The sequence below is a fragment of the Gymnoscopelus microlampas genome, assembly GCF_963454915.1.
Source record: "Gymnoscopelus microlampas genome assembly, chromosome: 23".
NCBI classification, from domain to species: Eukaryota; Metazoa; Chordata; class Actinopteri; order Myctophiformes; family Myctophidae; genus Gymnoscopelus; species Gymnoscopelus microlampas.
In genome coordinates, this window is record NC_139960.1 from 15,227,919 (window position 1) to 15,247,448 (window position 19,530).

At 41.9% G+C, this 19,530-nt stretch overlaps 1 protein-coding gene across 1 annotated transcript; it reads left to right on the top strand.

Moving 5' to 3' along the window:
• Positions 1-40: 40 nt before the first annotated feature.
• On the top strand, positions 41-18,010 carry chpt1 (choline phosphotransferase 1). The gene is made up of 8 exons (XM_084049426.1): positions 41-586; positions 5,372-5,519; positions 8,631-8,772; positions 9,089-9,173; positions 12,007-12,138; positions 13,174-13,332; positions 14,279-14,404; positions 14,787-18,010. The coding sequence occupies exons 1-8, from the start codon at positions 359-361 to the stop codon at positions 14,910-14,912; spliced, it is 1,146 nt and encodes a 381-aa protein (XP_083905552.1). The 5' UTR covers positions 41-358; the 3' UTR covers positions 14,913-18,010.
• Positions 18,011-19,530: the final 1,520 nt, after the last annotated feature.

Consider the following 19,530-nt stretch of genomic DNA (forward strand, 5'->3'; position numbering starts at 1 on the left):
GGACCTCACGTTTCGTTTCCTGCCTCACAGAGAAACAACCCAACGCGACTCGATCAGAAAGGAAAGGAAGGCAGGAAGGAGGAATAATAAATCGACAACTCACTCCGTGCGGACATGGAGGTCGAGAGAACCGCCGCTTTTCTCCTCTAAATGTCCACTGATCGCCCGGATCGAGGTCGGACACAATAAGCACTTAGATCCAAAGGGGAGATCCCAGGGATCCACTACAGATCCAGGGGGAGGCTTTAGATCTCCGGGGGATCGTAGCTTATTATACTTTGTTTTGTTTTGTTTTTGTTGTTGTGGAGGCGGTGGGTAAACGGTTACAGTGTAGCGGGTGGTTAGAGGAACGGCTACAATGTGGCCAGAGCCGCTGTCAGCCGCTCAGCTCAAGCGGCTGGAGGAGCACAAGTACAGCGCGGAGGGGCGCTCGCTGTTCGAGCCCCCGTGTCAGATCTACTGGAACTGGCTGGTCCAGCAGGTCCCCGTCTGGGTGGCCCCCAACACCCTGACCATCATAGGGCTGGTGGTCAACATCCTGACCACCGTGGTGCTGGTGATCTACTGCCCCAGCGCCAAGGAGGAGGTGAGTAGAAGTACTCGGAGTAGCCTGATCACAGGGCTAATATACTCGACTTGTTGCTGTCGCTATAGCTAACGTTGTGATCTTGCAGATCGGCTCTACAAGATCACGGCTTGTATAAGATCGGCGAGCGACACCGCCCGTCCTTTACGACACAATTCAGCAGTGATCTAAAAGTAACTCGGTACATGTACTCAAGTGCTGTACTTGAGTACAATTTTGAGGTATTCTTTACATGAGTGTTTACAGTGTTCAATACTTTTACGTCTACTCCACTACATCTCAGAGGCAAATATTGTACTTTTACTCCACTACAATTATTTGAAAACTTGACTTACTAGTTACTTTGTAGATTTTATTTTGAACACTTGTTAAATGGGACATTCTTTATAATGACTACTTTTACTTATGGTACTTAAAGTACATTTTGATACCAATACTTTTGTACTTTTACTCAAGTACAGTTTGAATTCCAGACTTTTACTTGAAACAGAGTGTTTCTACATTGCAGTATTGATATACTTTTACTTAAGTAAAACATGTGAGTACTTTTTCCTCCACTGGTTGCGACATTGTTTCCTGTCTCCAGTTCCTTGGTGTGTCTATGATTCCTCCACAATGACAGCTTTGATACATAGTAGCTGATCATCATGTCATATGAGTGTCTGTGGTGACGTCATGCTTGTTGACAGACAGCTAACAGTAGACTTTGGTGGAAGAAGTACTCACATTTTGTACTCAAGTAAAAGTACCAATAATACCACATTATAGATATACTACTGTTACAAATAGAAGTCCGGTACTCAAAATTGACTTGAGTAAAAGTACAAAAGTATTCACATTGAAATACACTGAAGTACTGAAAATAAAAGTACTCATTATACAGAATGTCCCATTACACAAGTTTCCACCACTGTTAAAAAGCCTCCACTTGTTGACTTGTTTACCAGTCACTGTTTTACAAGCGCCTGTAGTAAACATAGGTTAACCATCTTAGTGAGCAACATTGTTGCTAGCTATAACTCGTGAACCATATATCTAAGAAATGGGAGGGTTTTGTCTTGTTAAATAGGAACGCAACATGTGGCATTAAACACCAGAAAGTAAAATATATTAGGTGCCCACTCTTACTGTTACCTATTATGATATTATACCATTCTATACGTTTAGGTGAGTGTTTTGGACTCATGTTGCTCATATGTACATAGATGTAAACACTTGTTACTGTAATTAAAACAGCAACACATGGGACAAACAACTTAAGTGACAGGTGACCTATGATCCACTTACAGCGTGCATTAGTTGAATGAGAAGAAGGCAATGTGTGTAGTTGAATGAGAAGAAGGCTGTGTGTGTGTGTGTGTGTGTGTGTGTGTGTGTGTGTGTGTGTGTGTGTGTGTGTGTGTGTGTGTGTGTGTGTGTGTGTGTGTGTGTGTGTGTGTGTGTGTGTGTGTGTGTGTGTGTGTGTGTGTGTGCGCGCGTGCGTGTGCATGTGCGCGCACGTTATCAGATTATACCTTTGTCCAGCCATACCTATAGGCAGACGAGGACCTTGCTACTGACACAAAGTCTAGGACGGGCGTAAAAAAAAATGCCACTGCTCTATCTATCTATATACCCATCCACTGGCATTTCCATTGTAGTCGTATTACTGACCGATGGAACCGCACGCATTGCCCAATCACACCCTCCTTGGTGAGCTGTGCTTGTAAGTGGGTGAAAGTCCCCCTCATGCCCTTTTGCAAGCAAGCAGTTCACTAATAGTGGTATGTTGTAAATGAACCCATGTAGAGTTCAGGGTTTGACCAATAGTACCATCTAAGATAACATATTGATTAGTTAGCAGATAAAAGACAGAACCACTGGACTCTGATAGTAGGCTTAGGCTATTAAAGACGGGGGTGGGGGGGGGGGGGGTTTGATAAGACCGGCTGCAATTCTGAAGAGTCAAGACAGCATGAGTTTCATTTCCTTCTCTCTCTTACACACACACACACACACACACACACACACACACACACACACACACACACACACACACACACACACACACACACACACACACACACACACACAGTGTTGGCTGATTGTGTCTTCAGATGACCCCCAACCCCCACTGGGGCCAGAAGGAGGAACTGGCCAGTGGGTCAGCTGGAATTTTGCCTAGTGCACATTCCAGGCTTGACCAGCATGGTTCAGCCTGGTTCACATCACAACCCTAACCGGGCTGGTGTGGAAACACCAGCATAACCTTATGACACGTACACACACACACACACACACACACACACACACACACACACACACACACACACACACACACACACACACACACACACACACACACACACACACACACACACACACACACACACACGAACACACACACACACACACAGTAACCACATGCACCTTAGCGTCAGTGTTGATAGCTGATTTAGTTGCTGTTAAGGTTTTAGTTTGTGTCTAGTTTTAGTCGACTAAATATCATGAGATTATAGTCGACTAAATTTACAGTTGATTTAGCCGACTAAAATGGATTTTGGCGGTGCCTTGATGGCGTCGTAATGTCTGAATTTACACTCTGTTGCGTGCTGAAAATAGCCGATCTACAAGCTACAAGCTAGCCGATCTACAAGCTCACAACGCGTCGCAACGCGACGCGTTGTGAGCTTGTAGATCTGCTATTTTCAGAGTTCAACACCCGAGCGCAACCAAACACAAAATGACTTGTCTTTTAGTTCTGCTGGATCTCTTCTCCACTAGTCCCACTTTTTTTTATTTGTTGACAATATATTTAGTCTTAGTTTTATTCATCATAGCTTAGTTTTTATTTAGTGTTCGTCAGTGAAAAAAGGTAGTCGACGAACATTTTTCGTCGTAGTTTTAGTCGAAGAAATCAACACTGCCTAGCGTCCATATTCTGAGGCCAATATTTGGTGAAAATAGCAGCTCTATAAGCTCACAACTTGTGAACTTGGTTGTTTTCAGCGAAGAGATTTGGTGTAGAGGGAAAAAAGGAGCGTTGATATTGAACCCTTTGGGACTCTGGTCAACTACATATACTGCTCAAAGAAATGTAGGGAACACTTTGATCCCTTCATTATTTTGAGTTTTCATGAACTGTGTACATACTGCTAACAAACTGCTCAAAAGAATTAAGGGATCAAAGTGTTCATAAGGCTATTTTATAGTATCACAAATTGATTGAGTTGAATGGGTTAACCCATTAAGACCTGGAACGCATCTGTGTCACTTTAGATTTCTTTGGCTATTCAAAAATAGCAGATATACAAGCTCATAGCGCGGCACCGAGTGCCGCGCGACGAGCTTGTAGATCTGCTATTTTTGAAAAATCTTGAAACTTTTTTTTTTTTTTTTATTATTTTTGTTTAGGTTTTTTATGAATCGCCTCAGGTCTTAAGGGGGTCCCTGGCATAACTATTTTTTAGATGGGGGCGGGTCTGTGGCCTATATCTATGTACATATCAGGTATACAGGTATTTGACATGAAAATGTTTGAGAATCACTGGGATAGACGGTACATTGTAATGGTATAACGGCTCACCCATTAGTCAGTAGTACAACAGAGTTTAGTTTATGTAGGGGGTGGGGGTGCTGTGGGTATGGTGAGTATGACTTAAATAGAACTCTTGAGTCCGCACCTGCTGTAGTGTGTCAGCTGTCCTGTACCGCACATCAACTTTATTACTGTTTTTCTTTTATTGTTGGCTTGCAAAACACTCCAGAAATAGTGTGTCTGTGTGAGAGTAACTGGTGAATTTGGGTAAATCCTGATATCTAATCTAATATCTATCTAATGTCACAATGTCAAATGTTTTCATCGTAGATTCCTAAACAGCATTTCGGCTGTATAAAGGTTCAATCTAATCTAATCTTCATTTAGGGTAAAGATGCTTCTTATGCAAGCCATGTGTTACCTCACCGACGCTTGAGGATTAACCCATTCAATCCGGGAACGCATCTCTGTGTCAACTCATTTTAGATATAACCATTATTTTATACTTTGGCTATTACAAAATAGCAGATATACAAGCTCATAGCACGGCACTAAGTGCCGTGCTTCTTTACTTTTTGAAAAATCGTGAAAATTTGTGAAAAAACTTAAAGCGAACATTTCTGACTCAAATATTTGCTTCTGGGGATTCTACAAATGTCTTCTAAATCCTAACAGTTTTTTTTACGTGACACACTTGTCAGGCTGGCATTGCAGCCTAGGGTGCCTGGACCGTCACGCTACGGCCCAGGCCTGTATATCTGCTATTTTTGAATAGTCCAAAAGTATGAAATAATGGTTATACTGTAGCTAAACCAGGGGTCTTCAATGTTTTCAGCCCAAGGACCCCCTAGCTGAGAGAGCGATGAAGCAGGGACCCCCTACTCTATATTGTATAAAATTGTGTTTCAGATTCAACTTTTTTTGTTTACGTGGTCTGCTCTTTTTTCCCTCTACACCGATAGCTCTCTGCCAAAAATAGCCGATCTACAAGCTCACAACGCCTCGCGCTGCGAGGCGTTGTGAGCTTGTAGATCTGCTATTTTTGGCTGAAGTTCTCCTCAGAAAAGGGATGCTAGGGTTCAAGTGGTTCAAAAAAAAAATCATGTCACACAAAGATTTGGTGGACCCCCTGTAGTACCTCTGAGGACCCCCTAGGGGTCCCGGACCCCCTGTTGAAGACCCCTGAGCTAAACTCTAAAATGCGTTGCCGGTCTTCATGGATTAACATTCACATCCCTGTCTGTCTCTCTCTCTCTCTCTCTCTCCAGGCTCCAGCATGGGCGTTCATTCTCAGTGCGTTGGGTCTGTTCATCTACCAGTCTCTGGACGCCATCGATGGGAAGCAGGCGAGGCGGACCAACACCAGTTCTGCTCTGGGCGAGCTGTTTGACCACGGCTGTGATGCCGTCTCTACAGGTGCTTCTAGAACCCCAAACGTCCCATACGACACTAAACCACCAAACCTAAAAACTACAGCCGGAGCCATAATATTGCTTTGGTCGATATATATCGTCTCATTATATGACTTTTCTGACGACATCAGTGTCGGCCATTATACAGCCGACGTGTCCAGATTTCTAACCACGTTCAACCTGGCATACTGTACCTAGTTTGGGCATGTCATTATAGCCCAACGTTTTCTAAAAATGTAAAAAAATAGCCAATCTTCAAGCTCACAATGCATAGCGTTGCGACGCATTGTGAGCTTGTAGATGATAAATACAAAAATGTACAGTATATACGGTATACAGTATACTTTCTTAACCCATTTAGACCTGGAACACCTATACGTTATACCCTTCTAGCCGGGAACACCTCTGTGTGTAGTTGTTGCTATATACAGTATATAGCAACATGCTTTTTTTTTTTTTTACATTTTCGATTAAAAGTTTTTCAGAAAACAGGATTTGGAAGGCGCTTTTACAATCGGCCTCAGGTCTAAATGAATACAATTCAGTTTGTGTTTAATTTTTATCTATTAAAAAGTTATTTGTGTTTTTCAAATTGATTAGAACATTTTGCATTTTGCACTTTGGACAAAATATGGGTCAGAAGATGGTTAATGGGCGGTCTAGTAACGCTGCATCCACAGTATACTGTCAACAGCTCTGCGTACATTCGGTAGTTATGAGCTAGGAAACCTCTATGCCATTTGGGGTGTACGGGTGGTACAGGTGGTCAAGTACCTGCTCAACACCACAGAGTTTAGGACAGGGGTCGGCAAGTACGTTTGACGTCGGGACAGTTTTTTCTAAGTCATTAGGATGGTGGGCCAGAACTTAATAAATGGTTAATTTAAGAACTGGAAATGTGGACATTATAGGCCAGGGGTTCTCAAACTTTTTAAATTCAAGAAACCCCAGTTTGATGTGCAAATTTAGGTCATGGACCCCCGTAACTGAGTGTACAAATGTGTACATTCTTGTACACTCTGTAACTAGAAGAATGTCCATTTGTACACATACGTATCTTTTTGTGTCGCCTAACACTGGTCTAGGAGGTCTAGCAGATCCACCACCGTGGTGCATCTGTCTTGGTTGAGCGTCCTCATGAACACAATAGGCTCTATGCACAGCAGCCATATTGGAAAGAAATTGGGCCTCTTCTTACTTCCTTCACAGGTGTTACCAATGATACTAATGAAGGCTCTGTTCCATTCTGGTCGGGGTGCTGATATCGTGCATGTTGGCTCACTAGAAACACTCCATTTTGGTTCCCAAATGGCCCCTTATGGTGGGTGTGTAACTCTGAGAGTGTACAAATGGAACCAAATGGACCCGTAAGGGTCCATTTGGTTCCATTTGTACACTCTCAGAGTTATGGGGGTCCTTGAAAATAAGACAACCACTATGCCACACTAAATGGAACAGAGCCTTAATTAGTATTATTGGTAACACCTGTAAAGGAAGTAAGGCAGGGGCCCAATTCATTCCCAATATGGCTGCTGTGCATACAGCCTATAGGCCGATGGCTGTGTTCGGGGGGAGGGGGAAGCCAGGGCGGGAAGGGAGATCTTTATCACTGCACATTCTGCTAAGGGCAGGGGGGGGCGGGCAGGGAGGAGTAGGACAGAGGCACCGCGTCTTCCCAGTGGGGGCTCCTCACTGGGAGCAGTGGCAAGCTGTGAAAGGAATTAGAAACGTATATGCCAGTTTACATAACTATCTTACACCTTCTAGTGAACCTAACGCAGGGAGGAGAGATTGCTTTTAGACAAGCTGTCAAATGCAATGAATACTTTAGTTAACTAGTAATGTGCCACAGTGTTGAGCCATAATTAACCTTCTTCACCTTGACCTTTCACCACCATAATGTGTACAGTATGTCAGATATTGAGTGACATACAGTACATGCATACAGACAGACAGACAGAATAACAACCAATCAGCTTTGGAGTTCATACTAGCCCATTAAGACCTGAGGCAATTCTTAAGAATGTTTTCTAAATCCTAACAGTTTTTTTGAAAAAAAATAAAATAAAAAACATTTTCAAGATTTTTCAAAAATAGCAGATCTACAAGCTCATAGCGCGGCACCGAGTGCCGCGCTATGAGCTTGTATATCTGCTATTTTTTAATAGCTAAAGAAATCTAAAGTGACACAGATGCGTTCCAGGTCTTAATGGGTTAAAGCCCAAACGAAGCCACATTTTTGGGTCCGAGCCATTACTGATGTTTTGACCCATATTTTGGCAAAAAGTGCAAAATTCTGAAACAAATCAGAAAAAACTTGGATTTGATAATAAAACTATATACTGTGTATATTAAGACCGGGTGGGAACGCATCTGTGTCATTTTAAGATTTCTTAGCTATTAGAAAAACAGCAGATATACAAGCTCATAGCGCGGCACAGGGTGTACATTTTTAGAAAAAACATGAAAATGTGTGCAAATCTTTACAAATGTCTTCTAAATCCTAATGTTGCTATATATTAGTGGTTCTCAAACTTTTTCTTGTCAAGGACCCCCAAAATCATATGTTTTCTGCTGCCGATCCCCATCAAAATATGTTGTTCCGGGAAGCAAAGATTTGAGTTAATTGTGCGTTTGGCATTGAACATTGAAACATTATGAATAAAAACGTAATTTCTGTTTGCCTTTTAGGCTTCATAATCAAAACTTTCACACGGCAGATATGACAAATAACTTAAATACACAAAGAAAGTATTGACATATTTTATAGTGTTAAACATGGTAAAAATTGCAGAAATATATTTTTTTATATTTGCAAATGTGTGAACATTTTTACAACATGGAAACGATGATGACGGTTATGCAACAATAATTGCAATTATCTCAAATAATTGCGATTAGACGATTATGTAGTAATCGTGGCAGGCCTAGACACATCGGCTGCATAACTGCCTATTATATTATTGCTGTTTTTTGAAAATGTGTGGCCATTTTTCAACAGAGGAATTCTTACAGATGCGAGAATGATCACGATTATCTCAAATAATTGCGATCATGTGATAATTGTGACAGGCCTAATGTTGGTGTCTCTCTCTGTGTGTCTGTCCTCCTGCAGTGTTCGTAGCGGTGGGGACGTGTATATCATGTGGGATAGGACACTACCCAGACTGGATGTTCTTCTGTGGTTTTATAGGGATGTTCATGTTCTTCTGTGCCCACTGGCAGACCTATGTGTCCGGGACGCTCCGCTTCGGCCTGTAAGCAGCACTTTCTTTTCTTTCTTTTTAACCAATTAAGACCTGAGGCGATTCTTTAAAAAAATTCTAAACAGTTTTTGGAAAAAAATCGAAAAAATGTTTTTCAATATTTTTCAAAAATAGCAGATCTACAAGCTCATAGCGCGGCACTCTATGAGCTTGTATATCTGCTATTTTTGAATAGCCAAAAATCTAAAGTGACACAGATGCGTAATGGGTTAAGACTAAATCAAACGCTTGGATTGATTTCAATGTGTTTGTGTGTGTGCAAGGCATGGTAACAGACGGAGCGTTTGTGTGTTTGTTTTAACCGCAGGGTGGACGTCACAGAGGTGCAGTTCGCCATCATGGGCATGTATCTGATGTCAGCCTTTGGCGGCGTGGGGCTCTGGCAAACTACGGTAGAATTACACGCATTTCCACGGGTCGTCCATGGACACACAACTACACAATGTCCCTCGTCATTAACAGCACAGGCATACTAAAGACTGTGCTCCCTTGTGTTATATCGTCACTGTCGGGTGGAAACCTTGTACGTCCAAAAACCTTTACTTTTCAGGAAGTGGAAATAAGAACCATGTGTTCACAATGGATCCAATATAGTTATTATTTAGTCGCAAACTCGTTTCATTGGATACATATTTATAAAACCCACAGACACACTTAACCACTTTCAACCATTATACCGTCATAATAGGCAAACATTTCTGAAGATCTTATAAAATAGCCGATTTACAAGCTCGCAACGCGTCACCATGCGACGCGCAGTGAGCTTTTTTAATTAGCTACTTTTTGCGCGGCACTCATACGACTAAGTGTGAAATAGGGCATTTATGGAAAGCCATAAAAAGGCGAAATATGGAGATACAAGGTTTCTGCCCGACAGCGATGGTATTAAAGGTGCTGTGAGTGATGTTTTTAGGTTAGAACAAAAGTTGTTTTGTTAAAAAAAAGTTTAAGCTCTATGTTGAAGAGCACTCCATTTTCTGAGTGTCAGTTCAGTAACAGGGGGTTTCCAGCTCTTTAGTAAACAGAAAATACATGTTCAGGTGGGTTGCCAATTTTATCCAATCAGGACAAAGAGCTTAAATTTTGACAGCGTTCCAGTTTCCAATTTTGCCTGCACATTTATTTTGTTTTATCACTTCCAATTTCACATATTTATCCTGTATGAGTTCTCTCTCCTGTTTGGATGACATTGATAATCCTGACCTGAAAATGTTCCGTTTTACTGAAGAGCTGGAAAGACAGAGACCCCTGTTACTGAACAAACACTCTCTAGAGCCATTTAAGACCAATTTGAACAAACAATATCACTTACACCTTCTTTAAACCATTTAGACCGGGAAAGCGTCTGTGTCATTTTTAAGATTTCTTTGGCTATTAAAAAATAGCAGATCTACAAGCTCATAGCGCGGCACCGAGTGCCACGCTATGAGCTTGTAGATCTGCTATTTTTTGAAAAATCGTGGACAATTTGTGCAAATCTTTGAATATATGTGTTTTAAAGCGAAACTCCAATCTGTGCTTCTGGTGGTACCTGGAACAACATATTGTGAGATGGGGGTCCTTGACATGGAAACATGGAAAAGTTGGTGATATAACTGATATAGCAACATACTGTTTAGAAAACATTTTTAGATATTTATTTGGCCACGGACCCCCATCTCAAAATATGTTGTTACAGGGTTCGCTTTAAAAAATATACATATTCAAAGATTTGCACACATTTTTACGATTTTTCAAAAATAGCCTAAGAAATCTAAAAACGACACACAGATGCGTTCCCGGTCTTAATGGGTTAAAATCTCTACCAATCCCTATTTGGTAGTTTCTCCTCCTACAAGCCGTTTAAATAGACCTTGTGTTTTCACTTTCACTGTGCTGCCTGTGGAGGCTTGACTAAACGTCACGGGAGGGAAATGACAAAAAAGGTAAATATTATGGGGTAGCTAAACGCCATGGCAACAGGTCATCTAGTGCACTGGTTCTCAGGGTTGGGTCTGCGGACCTCCAAGGGTACGGGTCTGTAACTCTGAGAGGGTCCGAATGGAACCGAATGGACTCGTGAAGGGGGCTACACGCTACGGTCCGAACTTTCTCCTTTTGGGGGTTAGGTTATAACTACAAAATGACGTCAATAAGAACCTCTTTCTGTGGTCAACCCAGCGTGTGATATTTTTCTCCAGTGAGATTTTACCAAGCCCCGCCCTGCACCTGCCTTGCGATTGGCTGAATGCAAAAACGAGAAAACAAGGACTTCGCCCCCAGAGGGGACGGTAGGGGCGTCGTCACATTCTAATACAGCCCAAAACCCTAACTTTGTAACTGCTCTGGTGGCGTGCCTTGCTCAGCATTGGACTGCCGACCCCAACCTCTCGTGATCGAATCACTGTTTTTCCGTCAACCGCAGACTTATTTTTTTAATATAATGTTGGACTGCGTCTGAGGCTGCGCCGTTTCAAGCGAACTTTAGCCACGAGAGGCACCGCCGAGCGAGCTAAAGCGAGCGAGTTGCCATGCCGAACGTTTCGAGGTTCACTTGAGCCAACTCAGCGCAGTTCGAGTTATGTACCGATTTATCGGTACATATCGTAAAATCGTAAATCCTAGATATCGTTTTTACAAACACCTCTATCCCCCTCTAGTGACCATGCATAAACACAAACAGAAATAGCAAAATCTCCATAGCCTACCTCCGTAACAAAATGTCTAAATGTCCGGTATCCAGACAGTAAAATATCCACGCTAGATGTACACAATGCTCCATAGTCTGGAGACACAGAGCAAGCTACACAGTCGTTATTAATTTGATCTGATTACTGAGTGTAGGGGGGAGGGAAGTCTAGCTCTCAGAACTATTAGGTTGGCAGTCAAATAAGAACTTTCTTCTTCTGAGTCATAAGAACTTGATTCTAGCATGTAGCTCCCTTTAGGGTCCATTTGGTTCCATTTGTACACTCTCTGAGTTACAGACCCGTAACTCCTCAAAGAAAGACCCCTGGTCGGTCCGCGGACCCTACGTTGAGAACCAGTGATCTATTAGACAAGATCTGGCAAAAAGAAAAGCTGATGATGTCACCCGCATAATTTGGCTTTGTGGTCCCATCGCGCTCGCCCGGCATGCCCCGCCTACCGCTCATAAATGCTCCTCCTCCTCCTCCCGCTGTTCCCATGACGACCAGTGGTGGTAGCTGGTTGCTGATTGGTCCTCTGTGTGTCATGTGTCCCCAGCTGCATGTCGTCGACGTGCCGCTCTACGTCTTCCCCATCCTGGGCATCATCGGCGGGGCCGTGTACTCCTGTTATAACTACTTCCATGTCATCCTCAACGGAGGCGTGGGAAAGAACGGGTCCACCGTGGCTGTAAGTATGAAACTCACAAAAAACATTGGCTCTTTTAAATTCAATTCAATTTGATTCATAGTGGCAAATCACAACACGTTGTCTGAATATAGCATACTGTATATATATAGCTCAAAGCTCATAGAGCTGCACCGAGTGCCGCGCTATGAGCTTGTAAATCTGCTATTTTTGGAAAATCTTGAAAATGTGTGCACATCTTAGAATATATATTTTTTAAAGCGAACATTTGTAACTCAAATCTTTGCCTCTGAGGGTCCCTGGAACAAAAATATTTTACAAATGTTTGCTTTAAAAAAATATATATTCAAAGATTTGCACAAATGTTCACGATCTTTCCAAAAATAGCAGATATACAACACAAGCTCATAGCGCCATGGTAATGGGGGGAAAAAATTATCATGTGGATCTCTGGATCCATATCGTCTCTGTCGGGTGGAAACCTCATATGTCCAAAACTGTTACTTTTAATAATTCAAAAATGGCAAAAGTAGCAGATCTGCAAGCTCAAAAAAAGCGAGCTTGTGGATCTGCTACTTTTGCTACTTTTGTGTGACGCTGTAGTACGATCAAGAAGGGATCAGCAACGATATGGGAACTGTGTGTGTGTGTGTGTGTGTGTGTGTGTGTGTGTGTGTGTGTGTGTGTGTGTGTGTGTGTGTGTGTGTGCGCGAAATTTACATTGTGAAGACTGTTTTTCTGGTCCTCACAAGACAAATGGTTGTTTTATAGTTAAAAGAACATTTTTTAGAGATACGTTTACAATTAGAAAAACATTCAGGTCAGGATTAGACATTTAGGTGCCTTAGAGGTTAACTTTAGGGATTGGAATTAGAGTTAAACATAATTTATAATTAGTTGCGTGCCAGTGTCATGCACCGAAAAACAGCCGATCTATAAGCTCACAACGTGTCGCAGCGCGACGCGTTGTGAGCTTATAGATCTGCTGTTTTTCGGCTTTAGGCTTACGGTTAAAATGGCAATTATAATTTTTAAATGGCATTCATAACATGTGACTGTGTTTTGCGCGACATGCAGGACACCAGTGTGCTGTCCCCTGGTCTGCACATCATGCTCATCCTCACGCTGGCCTTCATCATCTTCAAGAAGTCTTCCAGCCAGCTGTTTGAGGCTCACCCCTGTCTGTACATCGTCACCTTCGGCATGGTCATCTCCAAGATCTCCAACAAGCTGGTGGTACGGACTATACGGAGCCTGGAGCAGTGCTTCTCAGACCTTTTCATGTCAAGGACCCCCCAAACAAGGACCCCCCAAATTAACCCTTTAAGACCTGAAGAAGCATCTGTGTCACTTTTTGATTTGAGCTAAAAAAAAAAGCATTATTTTACACTTTGGCTATTCAAAAAATAGCAAATATACAAGCGAATTTTTTTAACTTGAATCTTTGCTTCTGGGGGTCCCTGGAACATATATTTTTAGATGGGGGTCCGCGGCCAAATACATGTCATTTTGGGGGTCCTTGACATGGAAAAAAGAACCACCGATATTATGGCGACGTAAGTTTTTCAAAAAACTGTTGAATCCCCCAGAAGCAAAGATTTGAGTTACAAATGTTCGTTTTTGTAACTCAAATCTCAAGATTTGCAAAAAAATAACGATTTTTCAAAAATAGTAGATCCACAACCTCGTAGCGCGGGGTAGACTGGCTACTGGCTCACAAAACGAGTCGCCTTGTGAGATAGAAATAGATGTGATATGCCTTCTTAGGTGGGCTGATCCTTTAGGATTGTTCGAAATATCTTAGTGCACATATTCCCCAACCTGTGGTGGGCTGTGAGGATATTGCAAGTGGGTCCCCAAAGAATTGGCAAAACACAACGATTTTAATGATAATATAATTTAATATTAAATCATGTATATTAATATGGTAAAAAAAAAGTTAAAACCTTGAAAAATGAGTTTTCATTGTGACACCGACTAATAGGAATTTAGAGTATACTACACTACGTTAATTCTAACAATCGATTGATCGATCATTCATTCCCTCTGAAAATACAGAGTGTTTTTCGGGAATTTTCAATGGGGGCCTGATCCAGAAAGGCTTGAGAGAACTGCTGTGTTATTGACGGGTTGAGAATGGGTGACGTACTGCGTGTTCCTCATGATTCTCCCTGGCCCGTAGATCGCCCACATGACCAGGAGTGAGTTGTACCTCCCAGACACAGCCTTCATCGGCCCCGGACTCCTCTTCCTGAACCAGTACTTCAACAGCTACTTTGATGAGTACATCGTCCTCTGGACAGCCATGGTGAGACTGCACAATGTTCTTCTTCCCCTTGCAATAGTACACACTGACCACTTATATGTAAGCCCTGTTTTGTACTTGCCTGTACGATGGTGTCGTGCGTTGACAATTAGCCGGTCTACAAGCTCACAACGTGTTGTCAAAATCAGAATCAACTTCTTTTGCGTCACTGATTTACAGGGTTAAACTGGGTGATTTTGTTTTCTCGTAGGGAGCACGGATAGACATGGAGGTTGTGAGCTTGTATATCTGCTATTTTTTTAGGGAAAAAACAGGAAAAAATAGTCTATGATGACATGCCCAAAATAGGAACACAAGGTTGAAAAAAGGACAATTAACCTTGTCTTAATAGGTTAATCCTTCAATCGTCGTCTTCTCCTTGCAGGTCTTCTCTTTACTGGACCTCACGCGCTACTGCACGGGCGTGTGCCTCCAGATCGCCTCCCACCTCAAGATCCACGTGTTCAGCATCACGCCGGCGGGGGGCCAGGGCCACGCCCACCGCGACTGATGGCCTGCCCGGCGGGAGGAATCCGGGGACGAGCGCGACGACGACGTCGCCCCGCTTCTGAGAGCAGAAGACGAGGAGCGCACCACGCCCGCGCCCCCCCCAGAGAGCCACGACAGCCTCCGCACAGTCAACACCTCTCAGTAGAACTTAGTCTGACGATCCCACCACGATGGAAAGAGTCTTCAAGTCCCTGATCTGACCGCAGGAGTGCAAACTCAAAACACACACACACACACACACGCGTACGTTGTATGTTTGTATTACTTTACTTGTGGGGACACCGGCGTGGGACACCAGTGCGCAACTAATTATAAATCACCCTAACCCCTTTTTCTAACCCATTCAATCTGGGGAACGCAGCTCGTGTCAGGGTTTTAGATTTCTTTGGCTATTCAAAAATAGCAGATCTACAAGCTCATAGCGCTATGTATGAGCTTGTAGATCTGCTATAAATCTTGAAAATTTGCACAAATCTTTGAATATGTATTTTTTTAAAGCGAACGTTCAATCAACAACTCAAATCTTTGCTTCTGGGGGTCCCTGGAACACAATATTTGACAAATGTTCGCTTTAAAAACATTTTTTAAAACAATTAAAGATCTACAAGCTCGTAGCACGACACTCAGTGCCGCACTATGAGCTTGTATTTCTGCCATTTTTGAACAGCCAAAGCAATCTTAAAATTACACAATTGATGCTTTCCCGGTCTTAAAACCATCTTTTTTTTAACAACCCCTTTGTGAGGACTAGGAAAATGGTCCTTACAATGTTATGTTTCCTAAATTCTGTAGTACTTCTGGGGACATTTGGCAAGTATAGTGATACAAACACACACACACACACACACACACACACACACACACACACACACACACACACACACACGAATCCATAGAAATCGGGCACAGGTTGGAATATCATCTTATGCCATCAGAGAATTCGTTTTTTGCATCAAAACAAACTAATGGTTCCATTATATCTTTCTCATTCAAATCAGTGACCAAAATAAGTTGGCTTCAACGGGTACCACATTCAGTAGCTTGGGCAAATGTCAAATCAAATACGATCGATACCGCTCATCGAAGAGAATATTTCCTCTTGTGGTATTTTTTTATTAAAACAAAAAAGGTTAGGGAACATGGGGTCTCCCCGTCTCTCCAGTTCTTTAATTAAGACCTGAGGCCGATTCTTACTTCTAAAGCTTCTATATCAGTGGTTCTCAAACCTTTTCATGTCAAGGACCCCCAAAATGATATGTATTTGGCCGCCGACCCCCATCTCAAAATATTTTGTTCCAGGGACCCTCAGAAGCGAAGATTTGAGTTACAAAATGTTTGCTTGAAAAGAATATAAATATATTCATTTGCACACATTTTCTTGATTTTTCAAAAAAAGCAGATCTACAAGCTCATAGCGCGGCACCAAGTTTTGCTCAAATCAAAAAAACATGCGTTCCAGGTCTTAATGGGTTAATAAACTGACGATTTGACTTCGGTAATGTACTTGAGTACATGTACTGTAGTTACTTTCCACCACTGGTGGTTTGACACGTGCCCAAAGCTAAACGTCGTACCCGTTGAAATATTTAGTGATATTTAGTGAATAATTTCTCAGTTATATTTATTAAAATGAAATGTGGCTCAATCTGAAAATGAACTCAAATCAGGGCTATGGAAAAAAAAGAAAAAGCAAAATAAATAACCATTCGGACCTCAAAGTAATTTCCAATGAAGATGGTAATGTGGGCTGGACATGTTAATGAGGTACGCTGTGACAGGCTGCAGGTGAAGGGGGCGGGGCCTGTTAATGCTGAGAATTGATGACGATTCTTCTGTGAGGCTCAACTTTTAATGAAATGCATCCGTTTATGTCGTTATCTCGATACATTTTCATGTCAAGAGGAGTATTAATGTCTTTGGCTGCAGACCCCCTTCCGAAGATATTTTGTGACTTTTCCCCCCACATTTTCGTCAATATTTTGTTGAAAATAGAAAATCTACAAGCTCATGACAACGTTGCACCTCTACGCGTCGTGAGCGTGTACATCTTCTGTTTTCAAATAGCCGATGTATATAGTGTTAAAGTGGTTAAACTGATTTTTAAACTATATTAACATATTTTGCTGGGGACCCCTGGCCCCCACTTTGAGAACCTCTGGTTTAAGTTATATTCACATTGGTCAATTTTTTTCCCCTCACATTTAAATGACTGACCCTCTAAGTGAAACCACATAAGCTCACGCCTTTATAGAAAGTCGTCAATAGATGATGCATTAACGCCTCCGCTCCATCTCCTCCTCCCTAAAGGGCTAATATTAATTCTTTGTGATTGTATAGAATTCAAATGACGCCTTAAATATTTTTGCTTAATGTTTTTTTTTCTTTCTGTTTTTTAATTTCTCTCGTATTTAAAGCCACTGATGAACAATGTATTTTTTTATTCTGCATCCTCTGCAGAAATCTTCATTTATGGAAGTGAATGCTAATCAATTTAGTGTCTCACACACACACACACACACACACTAGAGTTCGTTGGAAGGCTCTGTTCTTCGCACTACACGGTAACGGCTCTTCTTTTTCCGTCGTCACTTATACAAATGATGTAGTTACAGTATAGGTGAATGTATGTTTGGTACTTGAAAAAGATGCAGTGACTGAATTGTCACGCGTCTTAACGATAACTATTCAACCACGTGATCTCGAATGGTTTTTGTAATCTCAGACTGGAATGTGACGTTTCTACGCGATCGATGTGGTCGATTTTTCCAACTCCACTAGGGATAGACAAAGGGACATTATTACTACAGTGCCGGCACACAAGCTGTCTTAGGGTTAGAAATTGTTCTCTCCATAATCATGATTATCTGGACAAAATAAATAAAGATGGAATCATGCTCCCCCCACTCCCCTTCTGATGGATGTAGTACGTAGCAGAAGGGCGTGTTTTCAACTTTTGACCTGAACTTACAGTATGCATTGCAAATGTGCGATTTTAATGCGACGTTGCACTGTCCAACAAGAACACAACCGTGAAGACACCTTTGTACTAACAAGTATGCGAGACAAAGCTTGTAATAAAGACTTGTTTTTTCATTCATACCTCTTGTCCCTGTAATGATTTTAAAAGAAAAATAAACCAGACCAGTGAAACCGGAACCAAATCCCATTTTTTTTTTATTTCAGTGTGAGAAACGATTCACTCTGAATTTGACACATCCCAGGGGAATTCATTCCACAGACATCCAATGTGTTACTCAATGGTCATGCGTGGAAAGTGTTGGCCCTGTTTTTCAGCCCTCAGTTTGGACTGGGGGGGGGTTAGGGCTAAGGTGTGAGGGAGGGTGCATGGGCAAGCTCCCATGTGAAACATATTGTCACGGTAGGCTGGAAACCTAGTTATGTCCAAAAACTGTTCACTTTTCAGGAAATGTTTATAAGTACCTGTGTTCCAATGGATCCAATGTAGTTATTGTTAAGTCACAAGCTCTAGTTAATACTTTTCATTGGTTAAACATTCATGAAACAACCATTTTCTCTCTAGAAATGTTTCAAAACTAGCCGATCTACAAGCCCACAACGTCGATGCGTTGTGAGTTTGCTACTACTAGAGTTTGCAACTTTAAGTTATGTGCGACTAGGTTTCTGCCCGACAGCAACAATATCTTTGTCAGGAGGGGTTCTTCTTGCATCGCATTACATTATTTCACTTGTGCAGCAGCAGCAGCTAAACTCTTAAATACTGTATAGCCTCAGTTTGAATGTTTGCCAAACAAGTGACCTCAAGGCGACCGAATCACAGGCCTCAGGCTCGATTTAGACATTGTTGCGCGCCGATGTTGCGCACTGAAAACAGCCGATCTACAAGCTCACACAATGCTCTGTGTGTGACGGAGGAGCACGACCGAACATACATCAGCCGTTAAAGTTATGGAGTCATTAAAAAAAAAGGACCGAAAATGAGAACAGTCTAAATTAACATTCCATGCCATTCATCTGAAATTGCATCACAACTGGTCACATGGCTCATCATGAACAATACAATCAAAATAATTTAAGCATGCTGAGAGTGGGTGGGTGGGTGGGTCAGGTCGGTCGGGGAGGGTGGGTCTGAATTTCAGACACTATGGAAGACTCGCAGGGTCCCACGGGGACACACAGGCGACTGGGAAATACAATGTCAAACATTCATAGATTTAAAAAAAATATCCCCCCACCACATTAATAATGCTCATAATTACTCTTAATCCCACTCATTCCCGTAGTAAATCATGAAAGCCGGTCATATGACACGTGTAAGTAGGCCTGTCACAATTATTACATAATCGTCTCATCGCAATTATTTTAGATAATCGCAATTATTTTTGCATAATCGTTTGTATGTTGAAAAATGTTCACACATTTTCAAATATAAAAAAAAGCAGAAATAGCAGATCTACAAGCTTACAACGCGTCACAAACGCGTTGTAAGCTTGTAGATCAGCTATTTCTGCTTCGTTTTACATAAAATAAAATTATTAAATATGTCAATAATTTCTTTGTATATTTCATTTATTTGTCATATCTGCCCTGTGCCATTTTTGACTAGGAAGCCTAAAAGGCTTCATATGTTCCAACGGCCA

Coding starts and splice junctions, on each gene's coding strand:
- chpt1 (XM_084049426.1), top strand. CDS start 359: ATGTGGCCAGAGCCGCTGTCAGCCGCTCAGCTCAAGCGGCTGGAGGAG. Junction 587..5,371: donor GCCCCAGCGCCAAGGAGGAG/GTGAGTAGAAGT, acceptor CTCTCTCTCCAG/GCTCCAGCATGGGCGTTCAT. Junction 5,520..8,630: donor CTGTGATGCCGTCTCTACAG/GTGCTTCTAGAA, acceptor GTCCTCCTGCAG/TGTTCGTAGCGGTGGGGACG.